At 38.1% G+C, this 22,731-nt stretch overlaps 1 protein-coding gene across 23 annotated transcripts in view; it reads right to left on the minus strand.

Annotated features, from left to right (window-relative positions):
* Positions 1 to 22,731, minus strand: part of camk2g2 (calcium/calmodulin-dependent protein kinase (CaM kinase) II gamma 2) — a 61,330-nt gene continuing 38,599 nt past the window's right edge. The window contains exons 10-23 of one of the 23 annotated variants that reach the window (XM_079855421.1): positions 21,446 to 21,568; positions 21,081 to 21,164; positions 20,821 to 20,863; positions 20,497 to 20,559; positions 16,681 to 16,721; positions 12,355 to 12,432; positions 10,159 to 10,203; positions 9,502 to 9,556; positions 6,630 to 6,734; positions 4,230 to 4,361; positions 3,718 to 3,793; positions 3,025 to 3,119; positions 2,663 to 2,911; positions 1 to 2,581 (exon numbers count right to left, since the gene is read on the minus strand). In XM_079855421.1, the coding sequence (XP_079711547.1) occupies positions 2,679 to 2,911; positions 3,025 to 3,119; positions 3,718 to 3,793; positions 4,230 to 4,361; positions 6,630 to 6,734; positions 9,502 to 9,556; positions 10,159 to 10,203; positions 12,355 to 12,432; positions 16,681 to 16,721; positions 20,497 to 20,559; positions 20,821 to 20,863; positions 21,081 to 21,164; positions 21,446 to 21,568 (1,173 nt within the window). In that variant the 3' untranslated portion in view covers positions 1 to 2,581; positions 2,663 to 2,678. Of the gene's footprint in view, positions 2,582 to 2,662; positions 2,912 to 3,024; positions 3,120 to 3,717; positions 3,794 to 4,229; positions 4,362 to 6,629; positions 6,735 to 9,501; positions 9,557 to 10,158; positions 10,204 to 12,354; positions 12,433 to 15,934; positions 15,968 to 16,680; positions 16,722 to 20,496; positions 20,560 to 20,820; positions 20,864 to 21,080; positions 21,165 to 21,445; positions 21,569 to 22,731 lie in introns of all 23 variants that reach the window. The other 22 variants (XM_079855434.1, XM_079855418.1, XM_079855438.1 and 19 more) reach the window with 22 other exon arrangements.

The raw sequence follows: 22,731 nt of genomic DNA on the forward strand, positions 1-22,731 counted from the left end.
TAGATTTAAATTCATAGTTTTATTAATTGTATGGTCATGCAAAAAAATCCAGCATCCAATTAAACCTCAGAGTATAATCATATGTAGTCCCATCATATATGGTTACAATGCAAAAAAACTGACAAAAGTGGGGCAACATAGCAAGCTAAAGCTTTGTTAATTTCTTTTAGTCCATTTCTTTACAAAATGAGCATTTTAGCATTGGAAACCATATCTCAGAGCCACATGTCATTTACCTTGAAGATGCAGGTAATATACACACATTTCAAATTTAGGTAACACAGACAGTGAAAATTATTACAAGAAAGTTACACATGCATATTTTCCTTCTGCTGAACTGCATATATGGTTTGGTTGTGAGTTATTCACTTATCATACAAAGGCGTTTGTGTCCATCTAACAGTCATAAGAAATACAAGAACTATAATCTCCTGGATCTGGAAACAACTCTTAACCATTTACATTTTTTATGTAAGTTTAACAGACTAAACTGCACTTTTTTCATATCTGAGAGGACACACTATGAGTGGAGGAAGTGGCCAGGCAGAGACTAGGACTGATCACACGGTTAGAACACACACTGCAGCAGAGAGCGCTGATGAAGGTATGGCAGACATCACAGTGCCAGACGGGTGTCATCGGTGGACAAGTGAACTCACTAACAAGATGCTGTAGGGCAGGAGTACTCTCTTTCCTCCCTTTTTTCAACATAGAAACTTGGGTGCAACATTTGCCCAACTTTAGAAGGTAATGTGTCACAAGAAATGGCTTAGCACAGAGTAAAGGGGGGAAAACGGCAAGCCCCCTAGGCATCACAATTCACACACAGGATTCTACATAATAACACAGTCAAGAACAGTGTTCCAATGTATTACAGTCACACAGATCAAAATTAAAGGGAGCACAATGTGTCCATGTGCTTTAACCGACATTTTTTAACTACGCATGATTACTGTGCACTGAAAGTCGGATGAAGACGACTGGCTAAGAGTTCGAATCATCCCTCATCGATGATCTGCATTAGTATTTACAGGTTACACTGAAAAAAATAACATAAACTAAGACCTTAAACAAAAAAATCAACATCCCCAGAACAGATTCTGCCACAAAATGGACCCAAAAACACCCTGGAACTGCATTCATCAAGTCATTTTCATTCAATAACCAGCCTGTGGATGCTCAGGTGATCCCTGTTTTACCAAAACCACACTCAAGTCACTATATATGATGATGAGACACAATCAGAACAAGTGTACAGACACTCACGGAGGGGTAATGTGACCGTTTGGGTCTTCTTCTAAAGCGTGGACCCCTATGGATGGATTTCATAACCTGAAGTTGCAAAGCAGTCCACAAAAACAGTGAACAGAACAGCATAGAGTCTCAAGCTTGTGTGCAAAACAGTACAGGCCATTTCATTTTTTCCTTTTTTGACATGCTTATAGTCTACAAAATGATATGCACGCAGCTGGAAGCCTAAAAGAGTGAGCAGAGTAACCGTGAGCGTGTTTGTGTGTAGTGTTTAGCGCCCCCTGGGGACCAAGAGACATACAACAAACTTGAATCAAAGTAAGTGAGAGTTCTGCAACTTCAGGTTCAGAGAGCCAGGAGGTTATGGGTGTAAACATACATGAAGGCAAGTAAACCAACCCAACTTGAGTTTAGGCCTCACGTGGAAGTGTGTGGAAAGAAGATCTACGCAAAACACTATAGCAACGAGCATCTTGAACCCAAGAAAGAACATTTATACTTACACAAACACACACACACATCTCCTCACCCTTTTACCCCAGACACCACAGACTGTTTTGTCTTTTCTCGTTATAAATATCTATTTATGCACAGCTATATTAAATCCTGTCCCACTTTAAAACATTTGTCTTGAAAACACAAAATACTTTCAAATACAGCATCATTCAGGAGATTAAAAACCAAGAGTTCCACAAAAACACGACAGAAAGCCAGAAAGAAAATCTTCCCCAACCCCATTCTCCCCTTTTAATAAAAAATAAAAGCAACATTAAAACATCCTCTTCTCAAAGTCTAAGAGTCTACACTTTGGTGCGTCAACGTCTGATAAAATTTTTCGTTCCCTCTGATATGCCATGCCATCACATTCTATGCGTAAAAAAAGAGGACATAACGTAATAAACTCACACCATTTACCCTTAAAACGGCGTGTGCTCTTCAAAAAAATTCACATTTCTGGTTCTAACTTCCATTTCTACCAGCTGTTAATTACACATGTGAAGATCTCAATATTTTACAATATATTATTAATACTTTAAACACCATTTCCGAATGTTGGGCAGCAGAGATTATGGTTACAGACAATACAGCGCCCCGTGTGGGCATTAGAAGCATGCAGCATCCAGAAGGCAGGGCTGCTGCCGTGGCCGCCCGCCACACATCTAGCTAGAGTTGGACTAAAGTGGTGGCCACTTTTAAATATATTTCTTAGTTGTGTAAATTTTTTCCCTCACGTTTTCGAAACTTCAAGAGGTTCTCTTCTGGCCGGGCTCCAGGCGGCAAGACGTGCACGGAGAAGAAATGCTCCAATCAGCTTTAGTATTCAGGCATGCTAAGGGAGGGAATATGAAGAACACTAAATAATATTTCACTTGTTGCGTCGACACAAAGATGTCTGTCAATCAGTACATACCTTTGCCCTGTGTGGTTCACTGTAGAGGTGCGGCAGGCGCTCCGGAGCAGTGGAAGTGGATGTTGAGCCACTTGGCATCTCTGCGGTGCCACACACGCGTCTCCTCTGATTGGCTGCTGCGTGGCCGGCCCTGGCTGTCGATGTACTGCGTCAGTCGGATGTAAGCGATGCAGGCGGCATCCTCTCCGATCAGGTGCACGTGAGGATTCAGGATGGTTGTGTGCACAGGCTTGCTGTTCTTACTCAGCACTGTAGTCAAACACAGGCAGTTAGACAAAGGCACCACTCAACTCAAGTGAATTTGCTTAAAAATACAACAAACTTAAACAGCTTTATAGCACATTAAAAAGCATTAGGCCTACAATTCTCAAAGTAGAACTTATGGAAGTCCATTCCCTCGACCAGGTTTCCAAGGGCCTCCGGCTCAAAAGAGGTCAGGCCAGGGTCACAGATTCTCCTGGAACGGTAAAGGTTACAGAGATGACAATGCAAAACACACTTCAGTTTTGACTGTAGGGCTTTATGTGCTTTCAATACCTGCGAGTCTAAATATCAATGAAAATACAATACAATAATTCCCTTCCTTTCATCATCATAAAACATTGACAAAAATACGTGTATATATATATATGGAAATTGGCATAATCTTACTTAACATGCACACATTTGCAATATATTACAAAAGTTAAACATATTCTACAGAAAATGGTTGGCGATCTTAACAGGTTGTATATTTAAACGAAATATTCCATAAAATGTTTCATTCATGTTTTTATTAAACACACTAGTGCTTTTTAAGATATCTACCAAAAGTGCTGATAAAACAAGATTTTCAAAATGTCCTCTTAATTACCAGCAATATCAATTAAAAAGTGTTAAATCTTAAAATATGGGGTTTGTTCCTATTAATAACTATAAGATATTCTATTTTCTATATGCGCAACATTAACATTTTGTTGGGTGAAAATTTACCAACAAAAATGATCACAATCCATAAAATGCTCACAATGTTTAATCAGTGATATGTGAAAACAGCATATATAAACAGTACTTACGTGTAAGCTTCAAAATCTCCGTTGTTGATGGCCTCAATCAGCTGCTCCGTGATTTTAATGATCTCCTGCTTTCGTGCTGGTGTTTGGAGAGACAGGAGGAAGCACAAGGACACAATCAAGGTTTATCCACATCCATTATTTGAAAACTGCAAACCAATGTTGTGCTCCTAGCTGGCCCAGAAATCTCATTCAGCCCATGATTCAACAGGAAACTGTCTTTCAGTATCTACCCAAGCATCCTGATTTTAGCACAAGCAGAGGTCTTGAATGACTTGTATTCAATGATTATGATTTCAACCCGCTCAGTAACCATAAGCCAACCATAAAGTACAAACAGTTCACACTCGCATGAGCTCACAATTCCTGCGGATGGACATGTTTCGCTAGAGGACTGTAATAGTGTGATGAACTGCAGGGGCTTTTGTAAAACCAGAGGGAATGTCAGGATGTCTATTTAGAAAAACATCAAATTCACCATATCTCTGTCACTAAATCAACAGTCTAAGACTTACACTGCTGCCTGTGCACGCTGCTGCCCCCTGGTGTTGTGGAGGCTGGAGCAGGTACAGCAGGCTCTAAATCAGGACAGGAGCTCTGACCTGAACTGCTCCAAGCAACATTCTTAACATCACGTGGTGGTTCGGCTGCAAGACAACGGGACACATAAACAAAACTGCAACTATGCACACAGAGATGCTAGGCCACAGCAAAGCAAAAGCCTGACAAACACAGTGAGCACTAAACAGAGACGGGCTGTGTTTGGAATAGTATACTACTCTACGACTATTGCTACAGCTGCATGTATCCTGTGCACAATATGCACATTTTCTGTATGCAGAGCTGAATGACCAGTTACACTTGACAAAACATGCAGTATTAAACAGAAATGTGTGAAATACTACATCCCACAATGAAATGAGCTGAAATTCACCTTCCGTTTCTAAAGTGCTAAGACATTTTATTGACTTAATTTTTACCATCCATTTCTTCACAAAATGTCTAGACACATTTTTATACAAAGTATTTATAATTTTATATTTAATTGTATTTTTTTTTTTTTTTAAATAGTAGGCATTATACAGTGTATCATGTGTAATACTAGTTAGTAGTACACTAGTATTCTATTCCAATCATAGACACAGTCACTAATTCATCTAGATCAGTGGTTCTCAACCAGGGGACCGGGGTCCACAAGGGGGCCTCATTAAATTTCCAGGGGGGATTCAGGTTGACTTGATACTTAAGTCATTGTGTGTGCATTAAGAATTAAAAATAAATAAATAAATTATTATTATTATATTAAAATAATCAAACACTTAATCTAAATTAAACATCCAGAAAAACAAAATCAAGATGTAATAACTGTATACTGTTTTTTGCAGTTAATAAAAAGTTTGTCATACAGCAGAAATACCTGAAATATCTTTTATATCCTATAATGTGAGGGAAAGGGGGTTGAATATTGTGTTAGACAACGGAGAGACTTCGAGCCCAAAAGGCTGAGAACCACTGATTACTAGCATGCTTCATAAAACATCAAGCTACTGCAAACCATGCTTAAACCACTGCATGTGTCACACAGAAAACACCGCAGAAATAAACTCAGTAATTAGATTATAACTGAATTTGAATAATGAACATTAAATACACAATAGCAGACGTGATAAATATGTATGAAAATGATTTAGAGGATTACAGCATGTTCAAGCAACTGCAACAGAGAGCTGGCAGTGCTTGTTTTAACAGTCCAGCAGATGGTGGCAGATCTCAAGGGTTTTTTTCCCTTCGTTTTTTAAAAAAAACAAAAGATCTGCAGCAGTCTGGTTCAGTGGTTTGAGCAGTCGCTGAACTCAACATGCAGCCAAGAAAGAGCAGAGATGTATAGGGAGGACGGCCTGTGTTATGACGGTGGCAGTAATCTATGTACTGAACTGGCATAAGCAGTAGGAGTAAATGAAGAACACAAGAGGAGTAATGGCCATACTGAGTAGATCTAGGCAGTGTGTGCATGTGTTGAGAGATGTCTGGCGTGTACAGTCTCAGCACGGGCCCTCTGCTCATCTGTCACACTCAAAGTATTCAGTGTCACAGATAAATAAATGAAAAGGTCACTCTGACTGAGAAGGTCAGTGCAATTCTTTCCATGTCAGAGGTGAGGACGTACATGAGTAAAAGGGCAAAGATGGTGGACTGCGAGAGACTCCAAATCAGGTAAAGTGACAATCTCAGTCCCTGATTGCTGTGCGGAGTACAGTAGATTATGTGGCGTGCATTTTGTTGCGATGACTCACGAAAGCCATAAAAATGCCATATTATTGTCTTAAAGGGGTCTTATCATAAGGAATCAAATGTTCCCTGAGCTTTTGAGATAAACTACAAAAACTCCATAGCATTAATTTGAACTCCTCAGTACAAAAAGAGAATTTACTGAAACTAAATAGTAAATATGACTCAATCTAAACATCCACAAATTTCTGACATCACACTTTAACACAGTATTCACATCAGAAAAATGAGCAATAAAAAAAATTCTGACATCTGAGTATCTTAAGCTTATTTTTACAAACTGGTAATTTCAATACGACCGTAACTGTTTATGCACCACATTTAAGCAATAAAACTGCTGCCTATAATGATAAATCAATAATAAAATTAAAATGTATGATATGGCCTTTCATACTGACACCAAAATACAAGATTAGGGCATTTAACAATGTAGATGTCCAGTGAGTCCATCTCAGCCAGATATATTAGAGCAACATATTAAGTAATGACAAGCTTAGAAAGGTGAAATACTCTAGGTTAGCAGTGGGAACAGTAGAAACGGAGAGAATGTGAGGTAGAGATCAGATGAGTCCAAGAGGGAGTTGTAGGAGCCGCTGATAAGGTCACTGCTGTAGCAGTTGACTTACTGGGTAGTGGGCAGGGGGGAGAAGCCTCGGTCTGAGGAGCCGGCTCATCGGAGCCACTGCATTGGCTGACCACTGCACTGTCAGTGCTAGCCCCGCCCACCGATACTGACACAGACAATTCAGGGGAAAAATGTGACATTTGTTGTGGTACAAAGGCACAAACCTTTTTCCAGCTTGCCTTTTGTGCTGACACAATTTGCATGATAATCGTCCAAAAATATCAACAGCACACACTACACAAAAAAAACACTAGACACAATGTGCATGCAACTTAAGAGCAGAAAATAATATAAAGGTAATGTTATGTAGAAAAAACAACAAAAACAAAAACAAAATTAGCAATATTTTCTGAGCCCTGAACTCTCTAATACCTCGATACAAGGACATGTTATACAACTGTTTGTTTTAGAAAAAGCTACAAAACTTCTCTGTCGGGGACATTTTTGCACCCTAGTATAGAATGTGAGATCTTTGGGCCTTTCTGCTATGACGCAAGTGGATTAACCCTCAGAGACTTACTGTTGGAAGAACTGCAATGGTTATTTAAATAAAATATAAAACTAGGAAAAACATCATGATGACAAGAGGGATTCATTTGATTGATTAAAAAAATTAAGTAAAAAAAATCATAATATTGTGAAATAATATTGCAATTTAAAATCACATTTTACCATTTTAATATATTTTAAAAAGTAATTTATATACTGAATTTTCAGCATCGTTACTCCAGTCTTCAGTGTTGCATGATCCTTCAGAAATCATTCTAATATGCTGTTTTGCTGCTCAAGAAACATTTCTTATTACAGTAGTAAACATTTGAAGTGGATCAAAACCTTTCATCAAAGTTATACATGAATTTTGAACAATACCCGTTCTTGTCTTAGGACAACTTTGATCAACTTTTTTAATCCACTTCAAATGTTGACTACTGTATTATCAATGCTGAAAATAGTTTGTTTTTTCAGGATTCTTAAATAAATTTACAGTTCAAACAGAACAGCATTTATTTAAAATAGAAATCTTTGTAACATTATAACTGTCTTTACTGTCAATTGAATGCATCCTTGCTGATAAAAGATTAATAAAAGTATTAATTTCTTAAATAAAAAACTTTTGAACAGTAGTGTATATCAATATCTGTGCTTAGTTCTCTGAGGGTTAAATCTCAGTATATTGACTATTGAGCGTACCTGACCAGGCATCAAGCTTAGATTAGTGTCAAGCAAGGAATGATCCTAAAGCTCTACTGACTCATTAAACCTCTGCTTGTGTTTCCCAGATTGAATAGAAATGATTAAGGTATCTTATTATCTAACAGCCCTCAAAAAGCAATATAGAAGCTCAGAAAAGCTCAGAATTGATCAAAAAGGCCAATCAGATGATGAATGGTGCCATGATTATATATAATTGAGTTGAACCCATTGTGCAATATTGCTGTGTGGTAATGAACCACCATGTGACTCTGCCAGACAACATACTGAGATGTGATACGGAGGCTCAGTAATTCTCAGAAGGGGTATTTGTTGCCAGTAAAGGTCACTGCTGTAAAACGAATATTCCCTCAGATATTGTGGACATTCATTATGCGAACACAAGACTTTGTGATTCATCAGTGTCATGGTAACTTTGGCAATCACAGCATGGCTCCTTTTCATAGCAAAGCTTGTGCTGATTCATGATAGCAAATCAGTCAGTCTGACCCTGTTTTGGTCCCTTATATAATATTACACAATAGCTGAAGCTGTAGTGAACAGCAATGTATCTAGAGCTGACAAGCTGGCCGTCAACACACACACAAAGCAATTATCATACCATGAAGGTCCTTTCACCACACAGGAATCAATCTCTCACTACCTGTATCTGTATATTTATTCCCTCTGGCCTTCATTACCACTATTTGGGAAGGTGTACAAGCCTTGACCCCATTCACATCTGGTATTAATGTCCGTCCAAAGCAATTTGTGATCCTTTCATTAAAACCACATTCAGAAGTAGTCAGAAACACTACATAAAATGCATTCCGATGCGTTCTTGACAATTTTTCTGTTAATATAGAAAACAAAACAACGCAAATATGATAAACAGAAGGTCAACCTTACTAGCTTGACTCGACAATTATCATTGGTCATATTTGATGTGCTCTATGTATGCGTGTTGAACAATGTTTATATGTCAATAAAAACCTAAATAAAATCTGTTCATCATATTAACCAATCGTGTCTCTTCAGAAGACTTGGATTAAACCTCTTGATTCATATATTTATTTTACCATCTCTTTACAAACTTTTAATTAAGCATCAAAGTTTTCATGTAATGGATTTTCAATGGAGGGACAGCAATTTCTCATGTTTCATTAAAAATCTATTTATTTGTGTTTAGAAGATAAATGAAAGTCTCATGGGCTTGTGAGGGCGAGTAAAGGCAATTCTTAACTATTTTAACTATTTTCTGTTTTGGCAAATTGGTGGCAAATTCAAATGAATTTGTACAGTCTCATTCGTACTTTTCTCATAAAACTAAGAGTTGTTTTCTCATGATTGGTTTGGTAAATGATGACAATTTTCACGTTTGGGTGAACTATCCCTTTACGTACTCTTGAAAAAAATGTGAGGATGTTCTTTTATGGATTTAGACAGACTCTAAATGTTTTTTTGCACAGTACTGCATGTAGTCAGAAAATCAGAGACTGTGCCTACAAAACCTGTGGTCACAGGACAGATCTAAATATCAGGTGTAAACATGGCCTTTGATTCTAATGATGCGTTTAAGAAATATTTACATTTTGAACGAACTCATACACATATACCCTGTTCTGTAGATCCCAGAGAACAAAAGAAAGACATGCAAAGTACATGAGGAGTTGATAGTGTACCTTTCTTATCTTTCATGTCCTCCTCTTCTGTGGTGTTACAGCTCTCTGTAGACCCCTGTGATATATGAGAGAGAGAGAGAGAGAGAGAGAGAGAGAGAGAGAGAGAGAGAGAGAGAGAGAGAGAGAGAGAGAGAGAGAGAGAGAGAGAGAGAGAGAGAGAGAGAGAGAGAGAGAGAGAGAGAGAGAGAGAGAGAGAGAGAGAGAGAGAGAGAGAGAGAGAGAGAGAGAGAGAGAGAGAGAGAGAGAGAGAGAGAGAGAGAGAGAGAGAGAGAGAGAGAGAGAGAGAGAGAGAGAGAGAGAGAGAGAGAGAGAGAGAGAGAGAGAGACAATATGCAAGATGGAGGGGTGGTTATATGAAGGTGGGAAGAGCGAAAAAGACAGGGTCTATAAACCATGTGGAACAATATATGGTGCACACACTGTAAACCAGCAAACACACACACAAAGAATCACCCGCAAGCACAGATATACCCCAGCACACCCTCACACACACACAGACCCCTGACAGGAACACACTGAGCCCTGCACAAACCAGCCAACCAAGCATGAGGGCAAGACCCATTCACTTGAGTGATATTTGTGAAGTTCGGGGTTGTGGTTTTAGGAAGTAGCTCTAATGACCCGCCTTCAATGGCAGAGCTAAAAGAGGTGGCTTACCTTGATGCCATCGGCTGGATTGTGCACGACAGTGGTCTGTGATTCCTGGGGGAGGCAGGAGAGAGTTTACCATGCGGGGCTGAGGGAAGAGGGTGAGGGGACCCTGACTCCACAACTAGCATGATGTGACTGTACAACTGTCAGGCGCATTGGAGACTTCTGCGTTTGTTCCATAAGCTAATAATGTGTATACAATGGCCCCAAAATGTTTTTGGGCACTTATTTTAAACTTTAAAAAGTATGAATTTCATTGCATCAGATGATAACATTTACAAGTGGTATTTAGTATTGGTTGTTTGTTGTTATAGTTTTTAATTTATGCTAAATTAAAAAAAAAAATGTGCTTGTGATATAGTTCACTAAAACAAATGCCACTTGTCAATGGTGTTGTTATATCATGGACATATTACACTAATAGCCAAAAATAATAATAAATATATAAATAAATGTCCTTGTGCTATATTTCTTTAAAATGAATGGAACTCGATTTGTTGAAATGCTTGATAACCAGAAATAACAACCAATCAATCAATCAATCAATCAATAAATAATAAAATAATGAATTAATAAAATTAATGAAATAATGGAAATAAATAAAGCAAAGACTGTACTACATTTATTTTAAAGGGATAGTTCACCCAAAAATTAACATTCTGTCATCATTTACTTAACCTCAAGTTGGTCCAAACCTGTATTATTTTTTTTGTTCTGCTGAAACCAAACAGTTGATGACAGTTGATGAAACCAAACATTGACTTGCATTATATTTTTTTCCATACTATGGAAGTCAATGGGGCCCCACAACTGTTTGGTTACAAACATTCTTCAAAATATCTTCCTTTGTGTGTTCAGCAGAACAAAGAAATGTATACCAGTTTGGAACAACTTAGGGGTGAATAAATGATGACAGATTTTTCATTTTTAGGTAAACTATCCCTTTAAAAAAAAAAAGCTACATATAATACAATGACATTAATTTGTGTTTAAGTGTATAGGGTTAGGTATCCAAATACATTGAGGCCCCTGTATACAATAACTATAATGTTTTGTAAAGAAAGACATTATACAAAGAACTTGAAGTTCAATGGATATGCATGCAAAGCTTGGGTACTTCTAACCACAGAGACAGTGGAAAAGGAAGTAGTCAATAGGCTTGAGAAGTCTCTCTCCAAGACCAATCCCAGTCACCAACAGCACACAGACATAACAGAAATGATTAACACTGCACAAACAGTTAGCTTTCAATGCCATAGTATGTTATTTCTCCAGAAAACACAAAGCATTGATCCCACCTTTGCACATACACACACCCCACATATAAACAAACAGTCTTGCGCACTAGATCCTACTTTATTTCCACCACCACTAACACAACACCCTCTAATAAGCAACCTGTCAACGCAGACCTGAAGATGCAGTCCCTACGTGCTGAGAACCAGTTACAATTTCATTCAAAATAATATTTAAATAATAGAAATTAAATAAAACATTACACATCAATTAAATACTCAGATATTTAAAATACCTTTTTTTTCTTCTTCACATTTTCTTGCTGATAACATAATGATCTTCGACTTTTAGACCCCACTGTTCCTTGACTGGGTGTGCGTGTCAGTTGACAAATTTGTTTGTTGACAGATCTGAAGTACCTCTGAAGTAGCTGAAGGCTGTGAACTGGGTAAATGAGCAATTACCCATAATAATAAAAGTTAGGAACTGCATCTTCAGAACAAACAGAGCAGCTCTGCTTCCTGACGTAAAATGATCCTGTTTTACCCTTGGAGACTCGACTGTGAGATTCAGAGAAGATGCAACCAGGGATTATCTACATATTACTAGCCTAAGAAAATGTTCTCACTTTGATATGGTCAGATAATGAACAAAAAGAAAAGTTTTTGAAACCGTCTACAGTACAGGGGTTGTCTGCTAAGCTGTCAAACTTCTCCTGCGAGTTTGTTTGGGTAAAATAGGAAGTCAGAGAGAAATCCACAGGCACAAACCAGATGTTTTAGTTCAACTCATCAAAAACCATGAGTAACGTCACACATCTTCATCTGAGTGGATTGAGCGATGATTGGTGGAAGTCAAAATAACAGGTATGGGACAAACTGATAAAGCCTTTCACTAAACAAAGACTTAAGAACTAAGAAAAGGAAAGACTATGAATGAAGGAAATAAAAAGTTAAGATGAGGTACCATTGGTGCAGTGGATGATATGCTGCTGTCTTTGGTGCTGCTGCTTACTACACTGTTTTTGTTGTTGTTTGTCTGTGGCTGGGGCAAAAAACAAAACAAAAAAACAATGACAACACAAAATAAACAGAGCCATTCCAAAAGGGTCCTCGCACCATCGGTGCTCGGTTTCAGTGCAGTTCAAGAACTGACAACCTCAGCTCATTCTAGACATGAAAGGGGATCTGTATGGGTAAATTAGCTTAGAGCACTTTTAATGATACACTTTCATGAAAAAAAAACAAAAAACCTTTATTAAAAGGCATGTTTTTGGGAGAGGTACGTTATGGAATTACAGATTCAAACTACTCATGGTCGGTAATACTAGAGCAGAGTCATAAAATAAAAAATATTGAAATAAATCCTCCCATATCTGTAAAATCACACTACAATTCTTGAAAAAAACAAAGAAAAAACATGGTGGGCTGTACAAAAAGAGACAGTAAGATTCCGTTACATGGTTATGTTCCTTGATATACAATTCGGTTGTTTTGGAACTGTTCAATTATCCTAAAATATGCCTAGAGAAAATAAGTAAATTTACAGAGAATAAGTATATTTTGTTGACATTTATTTAATAATAATAATAATAGATTCAGTATGTGTGTATGTAAACATCTTTCAACCTTTCATATGTAGAGACATTGTTAAGAGCTGATAAACATGTAAATATACTAATAGAATTTGTATTTGAATATATCCAAAAAGATGGATACAATGGGAAATTTTTTTTTTTTTTTTTTTTTTTTAAGTTTCAAGGCTACAGATATGAACATAAATGTTTGGTATTTACAGAAATATTTCAATATACTATTTTGCTGGCACAGTAACAATTAGAGGCCAATGTTACTGTCAAGGAGTTAAGGGACCCTGATAGGTCACTAGTGCATGCAGTGAAAAGCTTCAGCGAGAAGAGTTTATGCTCAAACCTCGAACTCTGTGAACCAATTCAGGGTACAACCAATGATTCAAAAAGAACAAAGGCTGACTATAGGAAAGAAAGAAGAGAGGCGGCAGTAAAATCGATACAATTCTTGAGAAGAATGTTCAAGAATCCTTACAGAAGGATTAGAACAGGTTACACACGGATCAAAAAGACTGAAGCAGAACAGCAGCCAAAAGTTGTTCATCCCAAATGTTAAACAGCCATAAAGAGAAAGGAGAGAGATATTTTTAAAGAAACTGCTTTATTTATGCATTCAGTCTCAGTTAATTGACGGTTATTTTTCAGCATTTTTCAGGAGTGATAGAGGCAGCAAGCTTGCAAGTGACCCGACTATTATCATCCCTGAAAAACGCCTGTTAATTTTCTGTCAATTCATATGTTTTAGATGCTTATGAAGAAGGAAATATAATTAAAACTTATACTATATTTTATTGTAATATTTTATGAAAATATTAAAAAATATATATATAAATACATTCATATTAAATAAAATATTACATTATTGTATTTATTAGGGCTGTCAAGCGATTATAAAAAAAAAAAAAAATGAATTACACAATGTACCGATTAATCAATCGCAGACCAAATCTGGCTAAGAAATTACTTACAAAAGACTATTTTAAGTCATTATTGTGTTAAATGAGAAAAGCATCAAATATTCATTACAAAAAGTAGCTTTAGACAAAAAATATTTCATTTGATTCAACATAGAATTTATTACACAAACTTTTAGGCTTCAACGGCTATGAGGGTGAGTAAATTATGACAATTTTCTTTTTTGGGTGAACCTTTTTAATGGATTTTACATTAATATGGAAATAAGATTTTTTATTTTTATTAAATGATACTCTAAATAAACTAAAGTAAAACTGCCAGTAGGTGGCGGTTCACATCTAAATGAGTAAGTCATCGAGTCATTCATTCAAATTGTTCAAGGAATAAAGTAAATGGATCTCTTTATAAATTGGCCATTGCATCACTGGTCCATCCAATTGATTCACTCAAAATGCGGATTCATTCAGAAACGAAGCACTGCTGTGTGTTGCTCGGAGACGCACAACAGTTCTGCTGTGACTTTACATTGGCAAAACTGAGCAAATGCAGACAATATTGTGTCTAAAATAAAACACAATATTAACTTTGTGTTTATTGAACTGTTGTATAAAATCAATATCACATTTGCACTCGTTCGGGGCAAAAAAAGCACTCTCGTGATATTGCTTAAGTATATCATGATATAAATATGAGACAAAAACTCATACAGGGGAATTTTTGCCCTGATATTCTGAATTTTAGGGGCATTCCAAATGCATTGTAAAGGCTACATCACTCAGTGAGTTGTTGGTCTGCTTCATGTTTGTCACCACTCACCTGTATGAAAAGTAAGATGAACTGCGTGGGTCGGGGGCCTTAAATGCATTCATTTTAACACGTTATTTCCCCCCAAAACTAATTAAGTAAAATAACATGTTTAATTGACAGCCCTAATATTTACAATACATTTTTTTTTATAACTTCATACAAGATGTTAAAGATGACCAAATCTTGTGTCCAAGACTAATTGAGATCACTGAATCAATTAAAGGCTCCTTTAAGTTTACTATTAGATTCCAAAAATCACATATTCTCAAAGACTTGGCTGGAAAATCACAAGGTCTACTCAATAATGGGGACAATGATAGCCACGAGCAGGAGTAAAACTGAGGAAAGGGTGTGCATTTGTCTGGACCTGATGGAGAAACTCAAGACATGAGAAATGGGGATCTATGCACACTGTCTGAATGATGTTTGTTCGATATTAAAAATGTCCCTCTGTGACAAGGCTAAAACAGAAAACCATGGAAATCCATGATATGGTTAATTAAACATTCTTTATAACCATGAACAAAAATGAAAAACAGAACAAAAAGAAAGGTGCGTTCTAAGTAGTAAAATTTAACATACAATATTTTCATTATCGTAACAAGTTCCTCTTTACTTGTTGTCAGGACAAACTCGATGTCACAGGCACTGCAGCTATTGCCATGGCAACAGAAATCGCCTGGCAAACTATGGACTGTGGGAAAAAGGGGAGTTCCACTGAGAGAAAGGCTTGTTTGTCTGTGTCTTAAAAGTCTGTTCCAATATCATTTAAACTCTCTCTTTCTTATTGAAGAGCACCAAGTAAGAGCCCTTTGTACACTCTGAGCAAACCTCAGCCCTGGTTATTATCAGTGGCTACGTGAAAGCGGAGACAGTCGAACTGGAGGAAGCTCACAGGGTGTATCAAGGGCTTGCAGAGGTCGAGGAGAAACCTCTTCGACAAAAGCCCTGGTCTGAGTTACAAAGAAAGCACCAAGATGCAATGGGAATGAAGAATGAACTTCAAGGGGAATGGGATTCCAATAGGAACGTGTGTATGTAATAAAACAGAGCTGAACGGGTGAACATGACTCTGTAAATGTTTGATGATCCCATGACTCACAAAACCCTACGATGAGACAAAAAAAGACCCAAACAAACTCTCGAGCATCTCAACCAAGAAAAAAAGAGAGCCAGAGAGTGAGAAAGTGTTGAGGGAGAGTCAGAAAAAAGGGAGAGACACGGAACAGATCTCACCATCAAATAAACACTGGAGCTTGACTTCCTTTTCTGAACGGAGTGAAACAGAGGAGGGCAAAACAGGGAAGCATAGAAAACAGGCCAGTGAACACAGAAAAAAAATAAAGCTGCTAGTTAGATCCCACAGAGAAGAAAAAGAGGAAAAATAAACAAGAAGTTGCAAAGCCATGAGTGACATGACAGGGGCGTTTAGTAGCAACAGTTGAAAAGTGCTAAACTGCTGAAATTGATTTATTGATAAGACTTGTTTCATTTAGAGAAACTGTTGCTTCACAGTTGCTTGGTGAAAGGCTGGCGATTCACTGCACGCACAGAGACGGCACAGGGTTGAGTAAGTCTTTCTGCTTCAACAGATTTTACCATGACTCAGGACTAACAAATGGGCAAATATCCGTCTAAATATGCTGAATGGGTTTGATTGGGCCTCCTCAGGGGGATATTATTCAAGCTAACACACTGAAAATATATCTCATATAAACAGCTAATCATTTTAAATTAGAAACAGAGTGTATTTAATGTCTTTGGTTTATGCCAGCCATTTGTTGGTTAGCTTGACTGTCAGTTCTGTTTATAATATGCCCTTAAAAGAAGGAAAATAAATATGACAGGAAACATCATTTAAACATAAAAACTGGGGAAGAACTGTGCATTTGTTTATGATACAAAAACATTAAATTTTATGATGCCAATGCTGATTCAAGAACTTAATGAGAAAGAGGTTTATAATGTGTGTGTGGGCTTACCTTCACGCCGTCAGACTTTTTGTTCAGTAAACTTTTGCATGCTGAAAGATGAGAGGAGAAAAAAATGAAACACTTAGAAATGGTCAATCTTTTGATGAACTGACTAGTTACTGACATCTACAAATGTTGTTCCTTTACTGTAGAAACCAGTTGTTATTCTGGACTAAAACTATTAAAAATGGTTTTGGGTAATTGAAAACATGCTGAAATAAAATAAAATAAAACATTAGATGAAAAACGTAAACTTAAACATTTTTAAAAATGAAATAATTAAGTTTAAGTACTAAAATTACTAAGGGCACGTTTACATGTTCAGATGTACAGTACTAAAAACAGCGAGGTTTTTCCTTTGCTTTTTTTTTGCGTACAGACGACAACGTTCAAAACAATCCCGTTTAACACGGATCCGCGAAAAGGATTATTATGCATGTCAGGCCAGTAGTTGGCAACTTAGTAAAGAAAAACTATGCGCCTATAGAATGAGCATGTAATACGTCACCGTTTTCACGAATTCACATTTTTGAAGTTTAGAGACTATAATGGTATCGTTTTAAAAAACTTTGAAACCGCTTTTCAAAAGTTTGTGTTTTCAGGCCCCCAAAATGCCGTTGAGTAAATGATCGGCTAAAACACATAAAACGTTTTTAGTTGAAAACAGTGTTGTGTCAACGGCCCCTAAAACTATAGAAATCAAATTACAAAAACTATATAGAAATATTTTTTTTTAAAAACTAAAATGACAAAGCACATACAATTACTAAAACTTAAATTAAAATTAAAATGTTAAATATATATAAAAAAAAGTCAATTCAAAATATGAATGAATACTAAAATAGTACATAAATAACAATGGCAGAATCAAGCCACATGACATGGAATACCATCCATAGGGCAGTAAAAATGCCACCTAGACCCATAGCACAAGCAAACACCAAAGCACTGGTAGCATATAAAGTGGCTAGAAGATTCTCTCCACCAAGAAACGTGAAAGACCACCTCAGTTTGATATGAAACACTTTCTATGAGCACATCCTATCCTGTGTTCTCATAAACATAAACGTGGTTTAAAAGGCGAAACAGATCAAATCAGACACAATGCCAACAAATGTGCACACAAATAAAAAAAATACAAGGAAATGAGTAGACTTTATAAGTATGATCTTCAAATTCCCTTACCTTCAAAAGTAGATAGAGGTAGGAAAGAATGCAAAAAGGGAAAAAGGTAAGATAAATCAATCAACGGATTATTAAAAAGAAAAACAGCTATGGCAAACAAAGTAGTCAAGCAACTCAAAGCAAAACTAGAGGATTTTTTGTTCATGCTGTGTCCATGCTGTGCAGAGCCATCTCCTGCCTGGCCTGCTGTCATCACTGAAGGCATCTCTCCTGCACACGACTCCATGCAGATCTGACAAACCAATGCCTATGTCTGCTTCAGTTCGCTCTAGCACTCTAGAGCTGAACTGCTGATTCATGAGAGGACTGAGTGGTTGGACGATAAGGCCTTTTTTTCCTGATCTGTTCAGCTGTTGTGCTCGTAATTAAACTGGTCTCGTAATTGAAATTGTATAATGCATCAAATTAGTTTGTGTGCTGCACCTGTTGATAGTGTGAAATTAATAAAAAACTAATTTAGCATGAGTTAGAGAGGGTAGCGGTGGACTGATAAGAGTTTTTTTTTTTTTTAAATAGTCAGTGCCACTGCCAATAGAGAGAACCGGGTGGATGATGGCCGAGTAAGTGATCATGTACTGTACACAATACTGTTCAAAAGTTTCAGGTCAGTAAGATTTAAAAAAAAATAAAAAAATTCATACTTTTTATTAAGAAAGAATGCATTAAATTGATCAAAAGGCACAACAAAGACTTTTATAATGTTATAAAAGATTTCTATTTAAAAATAGAATTAAAAATTTGACCCCAAAAATACTGACCCCAAAATTTAAAATGACTGTGTACAAGTAGAAATTGTGTGTGCTGAAATTAGACACATTTGCTCAAATTAAATAAACTCATAAGTGGGCATGGTTATCGGCAGTTTCTTTCAAACTAGTCAAATAGCAGCTAATTAAATGGCCTGGCTGATACTGTATATCACATTGTAAACAACTGCCTCTGATTAAATTAGATGTACTTGTGAGGCTTATATAATCCGCTGCAGCTGTTAACGGTGCAGTAAGCGATTTTTGAAAAATGCTGTTAAATCGGACCCAGCACCGCAACAAACTTGCAGCCAATCAGCAGTAGGGGGCGTATACTAATGATGGGAGAGGAGAGACAGTGAGCGGAGCACGAGGGATATTTGAAGAAAGACTAAGTTTAGATTACAAAAGAGAAAAGCTCACTGGAAAAAGAAGGGCTATAATCAAGCAAGAGCTTTAGGACCCGTGTTAATATTAGAAAAGCTTTCCAACAGTGGTGAGGCCCAAGCAGGAAGGCCTGAAAATGGATGCAGAGGTTGCGATGTTTCTGCTCCATCAGTGAGTAACCTTATATACTGTATATACTCTTGTGTACTGTAGGTTCATTTTTTGTGCTTCCTTGTCATCTGTTTGTCCTCTTCACTTTTTTATTATTATTTTGCTTTGTTTCTGCTATGATCAAAAAAACACTCTTGCATTGCATGTTTGTGCATTTTGGGGGCAAAGCAATGAAGGGAGGGGTGTGTTTGTTTGGGTTGATTTCAAATATCAACAGTGTTCAACAACTATTTCGAGAAATAGCATACTGCACCTTTAAGTATCATTGTAAAGCGACAGAAGCAATTGGCAGAGCGTTCACAGACATGCCACTTCCATTAAGACGTATACATGAAGAGAGGGGCAAGAAACTAAGAAACAAACAAAAAGCAAGACAGAAGGACATGTGGATCCCTGTTGCTTCGTGTCCTCCATGCACAAAGACACCCGAAGACATGCTGAAAGGTGCTTTTTAAGCACCCCACAGCAATCCCCGCTGTGAAGACTTCAGTACAGTGGCTCTTTTCAGTAAGTCTTTCCTTAAAACCATGCTATTGCTAATACATACATGTAGACATTCATTCTTACAACAGGCAAATGCATGTCAGCATCTACCCACAATTTCATACCACTGCAGCTGGTTGACCGAAAGCCGACCTGACTGTGACTGTGAGGTTTACAAGGAGAAGGAGCCACCTTAAGAAACCATCAACATAAATAAAGGCCACTTAATCTGTAATGAAAACCTTAAATATGATGCCGTTGCTTAAGGTGACTCGGGTCGAAATACCTCCACCAGAGTATCCCTGGACCATCACCAAGAGCGCAAACCCATAATGCATTATGTTTCCAGAGAGACACCATTTGGAAGACATAATGTGTTACTCTTCTTACCATCCCAACCTGCTGAAAATGACACAAAACATCTTCTGACAAGTTCACAGCACTTGTGTAAAGATGTTCAGTGCAGACTAAAGGCAAAGGTTGCCTCTGACAGGAAAGGGCACCTTCATCCTAGACTTTGGTCAAAAGCCACGAAGCACAAAGGGTTACGAATGCGTCTCAGGGTTGGGAGTGACTGAATTACATGTTTTATACACATCAATTTACTTCAATTTTATTACTGTCAAGATATGCAGTCACGCAAGATTTCTATTGAATCAAATTAGAATTTGAATATTCTAAATTCAGTCAACGAACCCAAACCCTGGAGCGTGTTTTAAGTATTCTCTGCATAGCGAATGGCCTCTCAGAAGAGTTTCAGTGCCCGTGCGTTGGCAGGGGTATAGCAGGCTCCCCTTGGTCACATGCTGAGGCTGAAAGTGGGCAACGGCCCCCTAGTGCCCATCTCACATACCTTCCTGTGCCAGTGCAGCTGTGCTGGTGGTGGGGGTGGCGGGGGTGGTGTGCTGCCGACCCACTATTGGACAAAAGAGCATGTCGTTTTGGAGAGGCTTACTCAAGGCAGAAGCTCAGCCTCTCCGGGATCACAGAAAAACTTACCCAATTTGTTTCATAACAAAGCAACCAAAAGCAAAGCCCAAATGCCTCTATGCAGTCAGGAAAGTGAGGCCAGATTATAAAATCAAAGTTTTGAAAGAAACTACATAAACATAACATACTAATCTCAATGTATGATCACAAGTCTTATTTATAATTCAGAAGCTAATAAGGCATTCACCTGAGAAGTTCCTGGACACCAGCATGGTGGTCAAAATGGCCCCCTGCAGGAGACATAAGTATCTTTAGTATCTTATCTAGAAAAGGACAAAGTCCTTTAGAGCATTAATGATGGCTATGGAAAGATAATCATAGAGCATTAATGATGGCTATGGAAAGTAACCTAGATTAATACAGTATTGCACTTGTTCAAGTTAGCCAGTGCATTAACTAATGTTAACAAAATAGAACCTTATTGTGTTAGCAATGAATGATTCAGACCTTGAGTTTTCTACGGGCGTTGAACTTGCGCAGACACTCAACGGTTTCTTGGCGATGCATCATGGAGGCGACAGTGGAGCGTTGCTAAGTGTGAGAGAAAGATGTCAGTCCTCAGGACAAATCTTTATTCAGATACAGTATGTTATGACAGATTGTATATAATACAAATTGGATATAAAGTCTCATTTAAAGTTTTTTATTAACCAAATAGGCTAGCAAATGTTTATTTCATTGCAGACTGGAACTGTAAGCTCTTTGACATTATGCCAGTTGGTGCATGCAATCGTGACAGGCTGGGTGACGCAATATAAACCAGCCCTGAAAGATATATCAAAGTGCTTGGGGTTTAAGTCAAGGACACTTACGCAGATCCATGGATGCTTGATTGCTTGGTCAGCCGTGATCCTCTTCGCTGGGTTGATGGTCAGCATCTGGTTGATAAGGTTTTTGGCCTCTGGGGTAACAGTGTCCCACTCTGGAGAGGGAAACTAAGACATGAAAAAACAAGAGAGGAAAGATGATTGAGTTTTCTTGGCGAGTTGCAGTGAGGTCTACACTGAAAACCTGAGGTTTGTTTCATTTTAAACCTGAAAATGAGGGTGTGCTACCTCCCGGAAATTAGTTTTTGCAGGGTGGGATGTCTCATATTGTGTATTTACCATGGTAACTACAGTTTCCATAACCTTGAAACCTTGGTCAGAAAACCAGTCAGTATCTGGTGTGACCACCATTTGCCTCACACAGTGCAACACATCTCCTTCGCATAGAGTTGATCAGGTTGTTGACTGTGGCCTGTGGAATGTTGGTCCACTCCTCTTCAATGGCTGTGCAAAGTTGCTGGATATTGGCAGGACCTGGAACACGCTGTCGTATATGCCGATCCAGAGCATCCCAAACATGCTCAATGGGTGACATGTCCGGTGAGTATGCTGGCCATGCAAGAACTGGGATGTTTTCAGCTTCCAGGAATTGAGTACAGATCCTTGCAACATGGGGCCGTGCATTATCATGCTGCAACATGAGGTGATGGTCGTGGATGAATGGCACAACAATGGGCCTCAGGATCTCGTCACGGTATCTCTGTGCATTCAAAATGCCATCAATAAAATGCACCCGTGTTCGCTGTCTATAACATACGCCTGCCCATACCATAAACCCACCTCCACCATGGGCTACTCGAACCACAACGTTGACATCAGCAAACCGCTCACCCACATACACGCTGTCTGCCATCTGCCCTGTACAGTGAAAACTGGGATTCATCCGTGAAGAGAACACCTCTCCAAAGTGCCAGACGCCATCGAATGTGAGCATTTGCCCACTCAAGTCGGTTACGACGACGAACTGCAGTCAGGTCGAGACCCCGATGAGGACGATGAGCATACAGATGAGCTTCCCTGAGACGGTTTCTGACAGTTTGTGCAGAAATTCTTTGGTTATGCAAACCGATTGTTGCAGCAGCTGTCCGGGTGGCTGGTCTCAGAAGATCTTGGAGGTGAAAATGCTGGATGTGGAGGTCCTGGGCTGGTGTGGTTACATGTGGTCTGAGGTTGTGAGGCCGGTTGGATGTACTGCCAAATTCTCTGAAACACCTTTGGAGACGGTTTACGGAAGAGAAATTCAATTCAAGGGCAACAGCTCTGGTGGACAT

Source organism: Squalius cephalus, assembly GCF_949319135.1.
Source record: "Squalius cephalus genome assembly, chromosome: 21".
In the NCBI taxonomy this organism is placed as follows: domain Eukaryota; kingdom Metazoa; phylum Chordata; class Actinopteri; order Cypriniformes; family Leuciscidae; genus Squalius; species Squalius cephalus.